We start from the raw sequence: 16512 nt of genomic DNA, 5'->3' as shown, positions 1-16512 counted from the left end.
AGTAGTGCACTATAAAGGGAACATAGTGCCATTTGGGACACATTTTCAGTTTCAGTCCACTCCTCTGGTCACCTGCAGACCCCCCTACCACCACCCCTCCCCCCCGAACAGTTCTGAGAGGAGATAAAATAACCTCTTCATTTACATGAAGCTATAAATAAGGAGAGGAGGAGGGGAGGGGAAGCAGGTGTGTTCTGAGGGAGAAGGGGAACAACACATCACTGCCTGTAACTCAGTGTCAGATCTAGGACACGTCCCTGGTGAATGACTCTGATAACTAGAGATACTAGATATGAAACCATCAGCTGGTCTTTGGGTGGGACTGAAACCAGTGGTCTACAGAAAGCTGTTCCTGTTGTAAAGTACATGTAGATCTTTCCTCAGTCATTATTGGTGGTCCTATGTCTCACTCTGGTGTACGTTGACAGAACTGCAGACTCTATTCTGATCACTGATGCACAGTGGGGTGAATGCAAACTTCCAATTCAGGTGAATCTTTACTTAGTCATGCATTGATACCAATGGGAGACTAAGTGAAAATGTGACTGAACTGCAAGTTAGGATTCTCCCCAATGTGAACAAGACCAGACTGAGTGAGGGCACGACCGAGGACAGATGTGAGGAACCAGATGAGAACACAGAGAGAGAAAATGGAACAGGACAAGGGGTTCATGAGGACCAGAGGAAGGAGGGTCCCTAAACCTTAGTTAGACTGATATAGTCTCTCTACTACACCCATCCGCTAGTACTAGAGGAAGGAGGGTCCCTAAACCTTAGTTAGACTGATATAGTCTCTCTAGTACTACACCCATCCACTAGTACTAGAGGAAGGAGGGTCCCTAAACCTTAGTTAGACTGATATAGTCTCTCTACTACACCCATCCACTAGTACTAGAGGAAGGAGGGTCCCTAAACCTTAGTTAGACTGATATAGTCTCTCTACTACTACACCCATCCACTAGTACTAGAGGAAGGAGGGTCCCTAAACCTTAGTTAGACTGATATAGTCTCTCTACTACACCCATCCACTAGTACTAGAGGAAGGAGGGTCCCTAAACCTTAGTTAGACTGATATAGTTTCTCTACTACACCCATCCACTAGTACTAGAGGAAGGAGGGTCCCTAAACCTTAGTTAGACTGATATAGTCTCTCTACTACTACACCCATCCACTAGTACTAGAGGAAGGAGGGTCCCTAAACCTTAGTTAGACTGATATAGTCTCTCTACTACTACACCCATCCACTAGTACTAGAGGAAGGAGGGTCCCTAAACCTTAGTTAGACTGATATAGTCTCTCTACTACTACACCCATCCACTAGTACTAGAGGAAGGAGGGTCCCTAAACCTTAGTTAGACTGATATAGTCTCTACTACTACACCCATCCACTAGTACTAGAGGAAGGAGGGTCCCTAAACCTTAGTTAGACTGATATAGTCTCTCTACTACTACACCCATCCACTAGTACTAGAGGAAGGAGGGTCCCTAAACCTTAGTTAGACTGATATAGTCTCTCTACTACTACACCCATCCACTAGTACTAGAGGAAGGAGGGTCCCTAAACCTTAGTTAGACTGATATAGTCTCTCTACTACTACACCCATCCACTAGTACTAGAGGAAGGAGGGTCCCTAAACCTTAGTTAGACTGATATAGTCTCTCTACTACACCCATCCACTAGTACTAGAGGAAGGAGGGTCCCTAAACCTTAGTTAGACTGATATAGTCTCTCTACTACACCCATCCACTAGTACTAGAGGAAGGAGGGTCCCTAAACCTTAGTTAGACTGATATAGTTTCTCTACTACACCCATCCACTAGTACTAGAGGAAGGAGGGTCCCTAAACCTTAGTTAGACTGATATAGTCTCTCTACTACACCCATCCACTAGTACTAGAGGAAGGAGGGTCCCTAAACCTTAGTTAGACTGATATAGTCTCTCTACTACACCCATCCACTAGTACTAGAGGAAGGAGGGTCCCTAAACCTTAGTTAGACTGATATAGTCTCTCTACTACTATACCCATCCACTAGTACCAGAGGAAGAAGGGTCCCTAAACCTTAGTTAGACTGATTTAGTCTCAACTACATCACTACACTCCTCTCTGAACCAGACCAACACAGAACTGAGCAGAGCTTTGTACTGACAACAGAGATATTGTACACTAACTTTCAATAACGTACTGACAACAGAGATACTGTACACTAACTTTCAATAACGTACTGACAACAGAGATACTGTACACTAACTTTCCATAACGTCATTTGTGATTGATTTGAAACTGCGTGATGGATTTAGTCTGGAAATTATTATTCATTATTAATGAAATACAACTATAATGAAATACAACTATAATGAAATACAACTGTTTGAGCCACAAGGTGGAAGCATATTATAATATTATATCTCTTATTTTTCCCCCATGCTGGCAAAGATGTACGGAGAGAAAATATTCATGAGTAAAATGTTATTGTACATTATAGTAAGACATACGTTTATAACACTATTGAATATAAACTATGAATATATTGAATTTATCATGTTACTGTACTGTTGTTTTAACTCTTCATACAGTGAAAAGTACAAGCAAATATTGCCTGGGAAATAATCAAGTTGCCTTTTCAAATCAACTATTTTAAATAGATGATTAAATATATACTTTCAGAATGTTCTTATAAAACAATCATATCATACTAATGAAGGTTCTCAATAATGTGAAGTTGTCATTTAAACCTCTGGTCCATCTCTGGTTATTCATTAACATTACAGTAAACCTGCCCTACATCCTGGATATCTAGATTAACCATTTCTGGATCTGGTCAAAAGAGAGCAGGCTGCTCTGTTTGAGTTCAGTTAAACTCCCCCTCATTTAGAGCTGCTAACACTGATGTTCATCAACATGCTCAAATACAAACACTTGTTCTTTAGAATGTTCTTTATTTAATATCCACAATACAGCAAAGCTCTAACAATTCCTCTATTATACATCTGCAAAGCAACCCATTTCAAATATAAAAATTCTACTTATCATATAGCCTATGATATCAGTGTGATTAGCTATTTATCTTTCATGGAACATAATGTATATATGCAGGTTAAACTTCTAATGCATTAACAATATCTTGAAATGTGATGTAGAAAATCAACTGGATATTACAATGGTTCTCAGGCTATTCAGTGCTGCATACAGACTTCTTGATGTCTTTCTCAGCGAACTTGGAGCCCGCGGTGACTTTACATGAGAACACTTTGTCCTGGTTCCATTCTGACGTGTCAACGGTCAGACAGCTGCTGAGTTGGAACGTCTTGTCGGCTTGCGGCACCGGGCCACTCGTAGCGATGCCGCCGGTGACCGGATTCCCTCCCGCGGTCCAGCTGACAACAGCGTAGCCCATGGCCATCTGACTGGCCAGACACACCAGGGTGACTTTGCTGGACTTCAACTCATCGCTGGACGGAGGGAAGATGGTCAAGACAGGCGGAGGGAGGGTAGAGTCTGGACCAATGGAATGAGCAGAATAAATATTACACTAAATCATTTGATATGTTAGTAGAATGAAACAGGGTTGTGTGATTATACTGTAGAATAGAAAATAAAACGTTTTCTCAAAGTCTACAAACAATTAACATGTTGGGCTCCTAAACTAAAAGCCACTAAAACCATGTAATTCTATTGTTACATGTTACTCATATCTCTGTTTGTAGCTGGACTTTCTAAGTAACTCTCCATATGTGACTTTTCAGAGGTAAAGCAGATTTCTGTGCAAGTGGATAATGAGTTCAGATCTCTACGTTTAAACATAATCAAGAAGTCAGATGTGGTGAATGAGGGATACAATCACACATATATCCTACTACTAGTCAACCAGCAAACGGAGTTACCAACTGCAATGTAATGAATCATGTAGCAACATTGTGTGTAACTACCATATACATGGTTTTATCATTATTTAATATAACGTGGGACCAACATTTTAAAGGTTGATTACAACTTTATGTAGACTTCACATTCAAATCTACCTCTGAGTAAATATATTATTATTGCATGAGACATTATAAATGAGTAGTGTTGTCAAGTGACAGCAGTAACTACATGGTCAAATAGTCCATCACGTTTCTTAAGTTTAAATGTGAAATCAACAACTACAGATATACTGTAGGCTATGAAGATGTCACATGGTGTCCATGACACTTAATAATCAGTCCACAAAGTAGGTTATTTACACTAAATAAATATGAAAAAAGAATATAATGTTAAATATGTAACTCTATTAATAATCTAACGATAATCTGATTTAGACTGATGATTAGATGTGAATTTAGGAGAGAAGAAACCACAACCATATTCTACAGAGCTCCAACCAGTGTGGTACCACCTTAACACGTACTGAGGGACTCCTCCTGGAACCTGTTTATACCAACCAGCAATATTATCAACAGTCTACAGGTTACAGTCCATAGTGTCCGTCTCTATTATCAACAGTCCCCAGGTTACAGTCCAGTGTAGCCGTCTCTATTATCAACAGTCCCCAGGTTACAGTCCAGAGTGGTCGTCTCTATTATCAACAGTCCCCAGGTTATAGTCCAGTGTAGCCGTCTCTATTATCAACAGTCCCCAGGTTACAGTCCATAGTGGCCGTCTCTATTATCAACAGTTCCCAGGTTACAGTCCAGAGTGTCCGTCTCTATTATCAACAGTCCCCAGGTTACAGTCCAGAGTGGTCGTCTCTATTATCAACAGTCCCCAGGTTACAGTCCAGTGTAGCAGTCTCTATTATCAACAGTCCCCAGGTTACAGTCCATAGTGGCCGTCTCTATTATCAACAGTTCCCAGGTTACAGTCCAGAGTGTCCGTCTCTATTATCAACAGTCCCCAGGTTACAGTCCAGTGTAGCCGTCTCTATTATCAACAGTCCCCAGGTTACAGTCCATAGTGGCCGTCTCTATTATCAACAGTTCCCAGGTTACAGTCCAGAGAGGCCGTCTCTATTATCAACAGTTCCCAGGTTACAGTCCAGAGTGTCTGTCTCTATTATCAACAGTCCCCAGGTTACAGTCCAGAGTGTCTGTCTCTGTTATCAACAGTCCCCAGGTTACAGTCCATAGTGGCCTTCTCTATTATCAACAGTCCCCAGGTTACAGTCCAGAGTGGCCGTCTCTATTATTAACAGTCCCCAGGTTACAGTCCAGAGTGGCCGTCTCTATTATCAACAGTCCCCAGGTTACAGTCCAGAGTGGTCGTCTCTATTATCAACAGTCCCCAGGTTACAGTCCAGAGTGTCCGTCTCTATTATCAACAGTCCCCAGGTTACAGTCCATAGTGGTCGTCTCTATTATCAACAGTCCCCAGGTTACAGTCCAGAGTGTCCGTCTCTATTATCAACAGTCCCCAGGTTACAGTCCAGAGTGTCCGTCTCTATTATCAACAGTCCCCAGGTTACAGTCCAGAGTGGCCGTCTCTATTATCAACAGTCCCCAGGTTACAGTCCAGAGTGTCCGTCTCTATTATCAACAGTCTCCAGGTTACAGTCCAGAGTGGTCGTCTCTATTATCAACAGTCCCCAGGTTACAGTCCAGAGTGTCCGTCTCTATTATCAACAGTCTCCAAGTTACAGTCCAGAGAGGCCGTCTCTATTATCAACAGTCTCCAGGTTACAGTCCATAGTGGCCGTCTCTATTATCAACAGTCCCCAGGTTACAGTCCAGAGTGTCCGTCTCTATTATCAACAGTCCCCAGGTTACAGTCCATAGAGGCCGTCTCTATTATCAACAGTCCCCTGGTTACAGTCCAGAGTGTCCGTCTCTATTATCAACAGTCCCCTGATTACAGTCCAGAGTGTCCGTCTCTATTATCAACAGTCCCCAGGTTACAGTCCTTAGTGGCCTTCTCTATTATCAACAGTCCCCAGGTTACAGTCCATAGTGGCCGTCTCTATTATCAACAGTCCCCAGGTTACAGTCCATAGTGGCTGTCTCTATTATCAACAGTCCCCTGGTTACAGTCCAGAGACAACGTCTCTATTATCAACAGTCCCCAGGTTACAGTCCAGACAGGCCGTCTCTTATCAACAGTCCCCAGGTTACAGTCCAGAGAGGCCGTCTCTATCATCAACAGTCCCCAGGTTACAGTCCAGAGTGGCCTTCTCTATTATCAACAGTCTCCAGGTTACAGTCCATAGTGGCCTTCTCTATTATCAACAGTCCCCAGGTTACAGTCCATAGTGGCCGTCTCTATTATCAACAGTCCCCAGGTTACAGTCCAGAGTGGCCTTCTCTATTATCAACAGTCCCCTGGTTACAGTCCAGAGTTGCCGTCTCTGTTATCAACAGTCCCCAGGTTAGAGTCCATAGTGGCCGTCTCTATTATCAACAGTCCCCTGGTTACAGTCCAGAGTGGCTGTCTCTATCATCAACAGTCCCCAGATTACAGTCCAGAGTGGCCGTCTCTATTATCAACAGTCCCCAGGTTACAGTCCATAGTGGCCGTCTCTATTATCAACAGCTCCCAGGTTACAGTCCAGAGTGCAGAGTGTCCGTCTCTATTATCAACAGTCCCCAGGTTACAGTCCAGAGTGGTCGTCTCTGTTATCAACAGTCCCCAGGTTACAGTCCAGAGTGGCCGTCTCTATTATCAACAGTCCCCAGGTTACAGTCCATAGTGGCCCGTCTCTATTATCAACAGTCCCCAGGTTACAGTCCAGAGTGGCCGTCTCTATAATCAACAGTCCCCAGGTTACAGTCCAGAGTGCAGAGTGTCCGTCTCTATCATCAACAGTCCCCAGGTTACAGTCCATAGTGGCCATCTCTATTATCAACAGTCCCCAGGTTACAGTCCAGAGTGTCTGTCTCTATTATCAACAGTCCCCAGGTTACAGTCCAGAGAGGCCGTCTCTATTATCAACAGTCCCCAGGTTACAGTCCATAGTGGCCGTCTCTATTATCAACAGTCCCCAGGTTACAGTCCAGAGTGCAGAGTGTCCGTCTCTATTATCAACAGTCCCCAGGTTACAGTCCAGAGTGGCCTTCTCTATTATCAATAGTCCCCAGGTTACAGTCCATAGTGGCCTTCTCTATTATCAACAGTCCCCAGGTTACAGTTCATAGTGGCCGTCTCTATTATCAACAGTCCCCAGGTTACAGTCCATAGTGGCCGTCTCTGTTATCAACAGTCCCCAGGTTACAGTCCAGAGTGGCCTTCTCTATTATCAACAGTCCCCAGGTTACAGTCCATAGTGGCCGTCTCTATTATCAACAGTCCCCAGGTTACAGTCCAGAGTGCAGAGTGTCCGTCTCTATTATCAACAGTCCCCAGGTTACAGTCCAGAGTGGCCTTCTCTATTATCAACAGTCGCCAGGTTACAGTCCAGAGTGGTCGTCTCTATTATCAACAATCCCCAGGTTACAGTCCAGAGTGGCCATCTCTATTATCAACAGTCCCCAGGTTACAGTCCAGAGTGGCCTTCTCTATTATCAACAGTCCCCAGGTTACAGTCCATAGTGGCCGACTCTATTATCAACAGTCCCCAGGTTACAGTCCAGAGTGCAGGGTGTCCGTCTCTATTATCAACAGTCCCCAGGTTACAGTCCAGAGTGGCCTTCTCTATTATCAACAGTCCCCAGGTTACAGTCCAGAGTGGTCGTCTCTATTATCAACAGTCCCCAGGTGACAGTCCAGAGTGGCTGTCTCTATTATCAACAGTCCCCAGGTTACAGTCCATAGTGGCCCGTCTCTATTATCAACAGTCCCCAGGTTACAGTCCATAGTGGCCCGTCTCTATTATCAACAGTCCCCAGGTTACAGTCCAGAGTGTCTGTCTCTATTATCAACAGTCCCCAGGTTACAGTCCAGAGAGGCCGTCTCTATTATCAACAGTCCCCAGGTTACAGTCCATAGTGGCCGTCTCTATTATCAACAGTCCCCAGGTTACAGTCCAGAGTGCAGAGTGTCCGTCTCTATTATCAACAGTCCCCAGGTTACAGTCCAGAGTGAGCTTCTCTATTATCAATAGTCCCCAGGTTACAGTCCATAGTGGCCTTCTCTATTATCAACAGTCCCCAGGTTACAGTCCATAGTGGCCGTCTCTATTATCAACAGTCCCCAGGTTAAAGTCCATAGTGGCCGTCTCTGTTATCAACAGTCCCCAGGTTACAGTCCAGAGTGGCCTTCTCTATTATCAACAGTCCCCAGGTTACAGTCCATAGTGGCCCGTCTCTATTATCAACAGTCCCCAGGTTACAGTCCAGAGTGTCTGTCTCTATTATCAACAGTCCCCAGGTTACAGTCCAGAGTGTCCGTCTCTATTATCAACAGTCCCCAGGTTACAGTCCATAGAGGCCGTCTCTATTATCAACAGTCCCCTGGTTACAGTCCAGAGTGTCCGTCTCTATTATCAACAGTCCCCTGATTACAGTCCAGAGTGTCCGTCTCTATTATCAACAGTCCCCAGGTTACAGTCCTTAGTGGCCTTCTCTATTATCAACAGTCCCCAGGTTACAGTCCATAGTGGCCGTCTCTATTATCAACAGTCCCCAGGTTACAGTCCATAGTGGCTGTCTCTATTATCAACAGTCCCCTGGTTACAGTCCAGAGACAACGTCTCTATTATCAACAGTCCCCAGGTTACAGTCCAGACAGGCCGTCTCTTATCAACAGTCCCCAGGTTACAGTCCAGAGAGGCCGTCTCTATCATCAACAGTCCCCAGGTTACAGTCCAGAGTGGCCTTCTCTATTATCAACAGTCTCCAGGTTACAGTCCATAGTGGCCTTCTCTATTATCAACAGTCCCCAGGTTACAGTCCATAGTGGCCGTCTCTATTATCAACAGTCCCCAGGTTACAGTCCAGAGTGGCCTTCTCTATTATCAACAGTCCCCTGGTTACAGTCCAGAGTTGCCGTCTCTGTTATCAACAGTCCCCAGGTTAGAGTCCATAGTGGCCGTCTCTATTATCAACAGTCCCCTGGTTACAGTCCAGAGTGGCTGTCTCTATCATCAACAGTCCCCAGATTACAGTCCAGAGTGGCCGTCTCTATTATCAACAGTCCCCAGGTTACAGTCCATAGTGGCCGTCTCTATTATCAACAGCTCCCAGGTTACAGTCCAGAGTGCAGAGTGTCCGTCTCTATTATCAACAGTCCCCAGGTTACAGTCCAGAGTGGTCGTCTCTGTTATCAACAGTCCCCAGGTTACAGTCCAGAGTGGCCGTCTCTATTATCAACAGTCCCCAGGTTACAGTCCATAGTGGCCCGTCTCTATTATCAACAGTCCCCAGGTTACAGTCCAGAGTGGCCGTCTCTATAATCAACAGTCCCCAGGTTACAGTCCAGAGTGCAGAGTGTCCGTCTCTATCATCAACAGTCCCCAGGTTACAGTCCATAGTGGCCATCTCTATTATCAACAGTCCCCAGGTTACAGTCCAGAGTGTCTGTCTCTATTATCAACAGTCCCCAGGTTACAGTCCAGAGAGGCCGTCTCTATTATCAACAGTCCCCAGGTTACAGTCCATAGTGGCCGTCTCTATTATCAACAGTCCCCAGGTTACAGTCCAGAGTGCAGAGTGTCCGTCTCTATTATCAACAGTCCCCAGGTTACAGTCCAGAGTGGCCTTCTCTATTATCAATAGTCCCCAGGTTACAGTCCATAGTGGCCTTCTCTATTATCAACAGTCCCCAGGTTACAGTTCATAGTGGCCGTCTCTATTATCAACAGTCCCCAGGTTACAGTCCATAGTGGCCGTCTCTGTTATCAACAGTCCCCAGGTTACAGTCCAGAGTGGCCTTCTCTATTATCAACAGTCCCCAGGTTACAGTCCATAGTGGCCGTCTCTATTATCAACAGTCCCCAGGTTACAGTCCAGAGTGCAGAGTGTCCGTCTCTATTATCAACAGTCCCCAGGTTACAGTCCAGAGTGGCCTTCTCTATTATCAACAGTCGCCAGGTTACAGTCCAGAGTGGTCGTCTCTATTATCAACAATCCCCAGATTACAGTCCAGAGTGGCCATCTCTATTATCAACAGTCCCCAGGTTACAGTCCAGAGTGGCCTTCTCTATTATCAACAGTCCCCAGGTTACAGTCCATAGTGGCCGACTCTATTATCAACAGTCCCCAGGTTACAGTCCAGAGTGCAGGGTGTCCGTCTCTATTATCAACAGTCCCCAGGTTACAGTCCAGAGTGGCCTTCTCTATTATCAACAGTCCCCAGGTTACAGTCCAGAGTGGTCGTCTCTATTATCAACAGTCCCCAGGTGACAGTCCAGAGTGGCTGTCTCTATTATCAACAGTCCCCAGGTTACAGTCCATAGTGGCCCGTCTCTATTATCAACAGTCCCCAGGTTACAGTCCATAGTGGCCCGTCTCTATTATCAACAGTCCCCAGGTTACAGTCCAGAGTGTCTGTCTCTATTATCAACAGTCCCCAGGTTACAGTCCAGAGAGGCCGTCTCTATTATCAACAGTCCCCAGGTTACAGTCCATAGTGGCCGTCTCTATTATCAACAGTCCCCAGGTTACAGTCCAGAGTGCAGAGTGTCCGTCTCTATTATCAACAGTCCCCAGGTTACAGTCCAGAGTGGCCTTCTCTATTATCAATAGTCCCCAGGTTACAGTCCATAGTGGCCTTCTCTATTATCAACAGTCCCCAGGTTACAGTCCATAGTGGCCGTCTCTATTATCAACAGTCCCCAGGTTACAGTCCATAGTGGCCGTCTCTGTTATCAACAGTCCCCAGGTTACAGTCCAGAGTGGCCTTCTCTATTATCAACAGTCCCCAGGTTACAGTCCATAGTGGCCGTCTCTATTATCAACAGTCCCCAGGTTACAGTCCAGAGTGCAGAGTGTCCGTCTCTATTATCAACAGTCCCCAGGTTACAGTCCAGAGTGGCCTTCTCTATTATCAACAGTCGCCAGGTTACAGTCCAGAGTGGTCGTCTCTATTATCAACAATCCCCAGGTTACAGTCCAGAGTGGCCATCTCTATTATCAACAGTCCCCAGGTTACAGTCCAGAGTGGCCTTCTCTATTATCAACAGTCCCCAGGTTACAGTCCATAGTGGCCGACTCTATTATCAACAGTCCCCAGGTTACAGTCCAGAGTGCAGGGTGTCCGTCTCTATTATCAACAGTCCCCAGGTTACAGTCCAGAGTGGCCTTCTCTATTATCAACAGTCCCCAGGTTACAGTCCAGAGTGGTCGTCTCTATTATCAACAGTCCCCAGGTGACAGTCCAGAGTGGCTGTCTCTATTATCAACAGTCCCCAGGTTACAGTCCATAGTGGCCCGTCTCTATTATCAACAGTCCCCAGGTTACAGTCCAGAGTGGCCGTCTCTATAATCAACAGTCCCCAGGTTACAGTCCAGAGTGCAGAGTGTCCGTCTCTATCATCAACAGTCCCCAGATTACAGTCCAAATTGGCCATCTCTACTATCAACAGTCCCCAGGTTACAGTCCAGAGTGTCTGTCTCTATCATCAACAGTCCCCAGGTTACAGTCCATAGTGGCCTTCTCTATTATCAACAGTCCCCAGGTTACAGTCCATAGTGGCCTTCTCTATTATCAACAGTCCCCAGGTTACAGTCCATAGTGGCCTTCTCTATTATCAACAGTCCCCAGGTTACAGTCCAGAGTGGCCTTCTCTATTATCAACAGTCCACAGGTTACAGTCCATAGTGGCCGACTCTATTATCAACAGTCCCCAGGTTACAGTCCAGAGTGCAGAGTGTCCGTCTCTATTATCAACAGTCCCCAGGTTACAGTCCAGAGTGGCCTTCTCTATTATCAACAGTCCCCAGGTTACAGTCCAGAGTGGTCGTCTCTATTATCAACAGTCCCCAGGTGACAGTCCAGAGTGGCTGTCTCTATTATCAACAGTCCCCAGGTTACAGTCCATAGTGGCCCGTCTCTATTATCAACAGTCCCCAGGTTACAGTCCAGAGTGGCCGTCTCTATAATCAACAGTCCCCAGGTTACAGTCCAGAGTGCAGAGTGTCCGTCTCTATCATCAACAGTCCCCAGGTTACAGTCCATAGTGGCCATCTCTACTATCAACAGTCCCCAGGTTACAGTCCAGAGTGTCTGTCTCTATCATCAACAGTCCCCAGGTTACAGTCCATAGTGGCCTTCTCTATTATCAACAGTCCCCAGGTTACAGTCCATAGTGGTCGTCTCTATTATCAACAGTCCCCAGGTTACAGTCCAGAGTGCAGAGTGTCCGTCTCTATTATCAACAGTCCCCAGGTTACAGTCCATAGTGGCCTTCTCTATTATCAACAGTCCCCAGGTTACAGTCCATAGTGGCCTTCTCTATTATCAACAGTCCCCAGGTTACAGTCCAGAGTGCAGAGTGTCCGTCTCTATTATCAACAGTCCCCAGGTTACAGTCCAGAGTGGCCTTCTCTATTATCAACAGTCCCCAGGTTACAGTCCAGAGTGGTCGTCTCTATTATCAACAGTCCCCAGGTGACAGTCCAGAGTGGCTGTCTCTATTATCAACAGTCCCCAGGTTACAGTCCATAGTGGCCCGTCTCTATTATCAACAGTCCCCAGGTTACAGTCCAGAGTGGCCGTCTCTATAATCAACAGTCCCCAGGTTACAGTCCAGAGTGCAGAGTGTCCGTCTCTATCATCAACAGTCCCCAGGTTACAGTCCATAGTGGCCATCTCTATTATCAACAGTCCCCAGGTTACAGTCCAGAGTGTCTGTCTCTACTATCAACAGTCCCCAGGTTACAGTCCAGAGTGAGAGAGAGAGAGAGGCTGTCTCTCCTTTCCTCACTGTCACAACAGGAGGCTTCTGTGTCACCACAGTCACACCACTGACACCTGGGAAATAAGAAGACATGTAGTAAAGAGAAACATACAGACTCATTATTTTATATTTTATTTTTATTTTATATTTTTTTAAATAAATTTTATCCCCTTTTCGTGGTATCCAATCGCTAGTAATTACTATCTTGTCTCATCGCTACAACTCCCGTACGGGCTCGGGAGAGACGAAGGTCGAAAGCCATGCGTCCTCCGAAGCACAACCCAACCAAGCCGCACTGCTTCTTAACACAGCGCGCCTCCAACCCGGAAGCCAGCCGCACCAATGTGTCGGAGGAAACACCGTGCACCCGCCCCCCTCGGTTAGCGCGCACTGCGCCCGGCCCGCCACAGGAGTCGCTGGAGCGCGATGAGACAAGGATATCCCTACCGGCCAAACCCTCCCTAACCCGGACGACGCTAAGCCAATTTTGCGTCGCCCCACGGACCTCCCGGTCGCGGCCGGCTGCGACAGAGCCTGGGCGCGAACCCAGAGACTCTGGTGGCGCAGCTAGCACTGCGATGCTGTGCTCTAGACCACTGCGCCACCAGGGAGGCCCCGACTCATTATTAATAAACTAGGAAATAAAACTCCAGGAAGTCAGACTCCTTACATGTTAGAGCAGTGATGAGAGTGCAGAGTCACCAAGCCAGGGAGGACCAGAGGGAGGGGCCTCTATATCTCACCCTATCAGCTTCTGTATGATGCACTTTTAATCAATTTAAATTACTGTAACTATTCAACTATCAAAAATATCAATATTTTATATTGGACAAAAAAAAAACATATGGGATAATTTTGGTTACACTGAAAAGAGCAGTATTTAGTTTCATGTGAGTTATGTTGTTAAGTTTTCTTAAAATCAGCATGTCATAATATGTATAATTGTCACGCCCTGACCATAGATTGCTTTGTATGTTTCTATGTTTTGTTTGGTCAGGGTGTGATGTGGGTGGGCATTCTATGTTGTATGTCTAGGTTGTCTATTTCTGTGTTTGGCCTAGTATGGTTCCCAATCAGAGGCAGGTGTCAGTCGTTGTCTCTGATTGGGAGCTATATTTAGGCAGCCTGTTTTTCTTTGTGTTTTGTGGGTGGTTGAATCCTGTGTTAGTGTTTTCACCATACGGGACTGTTTCGGGTTGTTTGTTTTGTATTTTTGTTATTTCGTTCAGTGTTCTGTTTGATTGATTAAATATATCATTATGGACACTTACCACGCTGCATATTGGTCCGTTCCTTGCTACTCCTCCTCAGACGAAGAGGACGAAACCCGTTACAATAATAATAACATAATGATCATATTATCTGGACCTGATAGTGGGGTTCTGAACTAACAGTACATCACTAAATGACTGTTGATGTAATATGTCTCTTCTGTAAACCAGGGGACTGACTATCATGGAGGTTATCTGATACATGGAGTCTTCTGTTAGGACTGAACCTTCTGGAATATCACTTTATCATTCATGCTTTGTGACAACTAGGTGTAATTGTTAATGACAACATTCTAGTAAATGTGTGAAGGGTTTTGTGTAAAACACAAGCATGGAATGTTCTCCTACTGCAGACACACTGGTTCAGGATGACTTGACATTCAGTTAGTGTCTATATTCAGAACATCTGAAAGCAGAAGTGAGTGTGTTTGGTGAGGAGGTTTTTGTCATGGTGTATATCACTGTGATACTTGCGCATAAGGAGAATCATTCTGAGTCTGACAGTAATACACTGCTGAGTCTGTCTCCTCCACATTACTGATTATAAACTGATAATCCTTATCAGACGTGGCTTTAGATGTGAAACGATCAGAGGAGAAACCAGAACCATATTCATTAGGAGAGGCATGAGTACGGTAATACCTTAACACATACTGAGGAGCTCCTCCTGGAACCTGTTTATACCAGATTACATAATTGCTTTCATCTTTGGTGATGTCACAGTAAAAAGTAGCAGTCCCCTTTGTACTGACAGTCAGTACTGAAGGTGTCTGTATCACTGCTTTCTGGCAACTGACATCTGTGGGAATGAAATACAATTTAAGACATTTAATCATACATGAATTAACAACTTCTAATGTCTTTTTTTGATTCATGTTGAACATATAGTAAATTCCTTACATGTTAGAGCAGTGATGAGAGTGCAGAGTGTCCCCAGCATGTTGTCAGTGTGTGATGTGAACGGCCCTTACTGTCCAGCTGAGAGATGAGCAGGGTTGGAGTGTGAGGAGAGGAGAGGCTGCAGGATCCACCTATAAGGAGACAGACAGGGAGGACCAGAGGAAGGGACCTCTGCAGTTAACCTATCTCCAAGCCAGAGAGGACTAGAGGGAGGGGCCTCTACAGTTAACCAATCAGCAGCTGCTCTCATTGCTCTACATGAGGCCTTGTCTTCTTCACTGACTCATATTCTACCTCCATCAAACCATAACTGGAGTTTAATATCCTATACTAGTTCTACACAAGACCAACATAATGATGAGGTATCTAATCTCCTACCTCCATCAAACCATGAATGGAGTTTATTATCCTATACTAGTTCTACACAAGACCAACATAATGATGAGGTACTCAGTATGTCTCCCTATTCCCTTTATAGTGCACTACTGTTGACCAGAACCCAATGGGCCTTTATCAAAAGTAGTGCACTATAAAGGGAACATAGGGCCATTTGGGACACATTTTCAGTTTCAGTCCACTCCTCTGGTCACCTGCAGCCCCCCCCCCCCCCCCCCCCCCACACACAGTTCTGAGAGGAGATAAAATAACCTCTTCATTTGCATGAAGCTATAAATAAGGAGAGGAGGAGGGGAAGCAGGTGTGTTCTGGGGGAGAAGGGGAACAACACATCACTGCCTGTAACTCAGTGTCAGATCTAGAACACGTCCCTGGTGAATGACTCTGATAACTAGAGATACTAGACATGAAACCATCAGCTGGTCTTTGGGTGGGACTGAAACCAGTGGGCTACAGACAGCTGTTCCTGCTGTAAAGTACATGTAGATCTTTCCTCAGTCATTATTGGTGGTCCTATGTCTCACTCTGGTGTACGTTGATAGAACTGCAGACTCTATTCTGATCACTGAGGCACGATGGGGTGAATCCTAACTTAGTCATGCATTGATGCCAATGGGAGACTAAGTGAAAATGTGACTGAACTGCAAGTTAGGATTCTCCCCAATGTGAACAAGACCAGACAGAGTGAGGGCACCAACGAGGACAGATGTGAGGAACCAGATGAGGACACAGAGAGAGAAAATGGAACAGGACAAGGGTTCATGAGGACTAGAGGAAGGAGGGTCCCTAAACCTTAGTTAGACTGATTTAGTCTCAACTACATCACTACACTCCTCTCTGAACCAGACCAACACAGAACTGAGGAGAGCTTTGTACTGACAACAGAGATACTGTACACTAACTTTCAATAACGTACTGACAACAGAGATATTGTACACTAACTTTCAATAACGTCATTTCTGAATGATTTGAAACTGGTGATGGATTTAGTCTGGAAATGATTATAATGAAATACAACTATAATGAAATACAACTATAACGAAATACAACTATAATGAACTACAACTATAATGAACTACAACTATAATGAAATACAACTATAATGAACTACAACTATAATGAAATACAACTATAATGAACTACAACTATAATGAAATACAACTATAATGAAATACAACTATAATGAAATACAACTATAATG

General features: G+C 45.1%; 2 long non-coding RNA genes and 1 gene segment (V, D, J or C); 2 read left to right on the top strand and 1 right to left on the bottom strand.

The window, feature by feature from the left end:
* Positions 1-2918: 2918 nt before the first annotated feature.
* LOC129831390 (Ig lambda chain C region-like) lies at positions 2919-14976 on the bottom strand. The segment is given in 2 exon segments: positions 2919-3497; positions 14916-14976. Coding segments are annotated over 2 exon segments (366 nt in total).
* LOC129831412 (uncharacterized) lies at positions 5632-7229 on the top strand. The gene is made up of 3 exons (XR_008755714.1): positions 5632-5738; positions 6827-6912; positions 7178-7229. It is a non-coding gene; the product is annotated as an uncharacterized LOC129831412 (long non-coding RNA).
* On the top strand, positions 7776-8400 carry LOC129831406 (uncharacterized). Its single transcript, XR_008755712.1, has 3 exons — positions 7776-7881; positions 8147-8189; positions 8234-8400. It is a non-coding gene; the product is annotated as an uncharacterized LOC129831406 (long non-coding RNA).
* Positions 14977-16512: the final 1536 nt, after the last annotated feature.

Source organism: Salvelinus fontinalis, chromosome 2 (assembly GCF_029448725.1).
Source record: "Salvelinus fontinalis isolate EN_2023a chromosome 2, ASM2944872v1, whole genome shotgun sequence".
Classification (NCBI taxonomy): domain Eukaryota; kingdom Metazoa; phylum Chordata; class Actinopteri; order Salmoniformes; family Salmonidae; genus Salvelinus; species Salvelinus fontinalis.
This window is presented reverse-complemented; position numbering and strand designations above follow the sequence as displayed.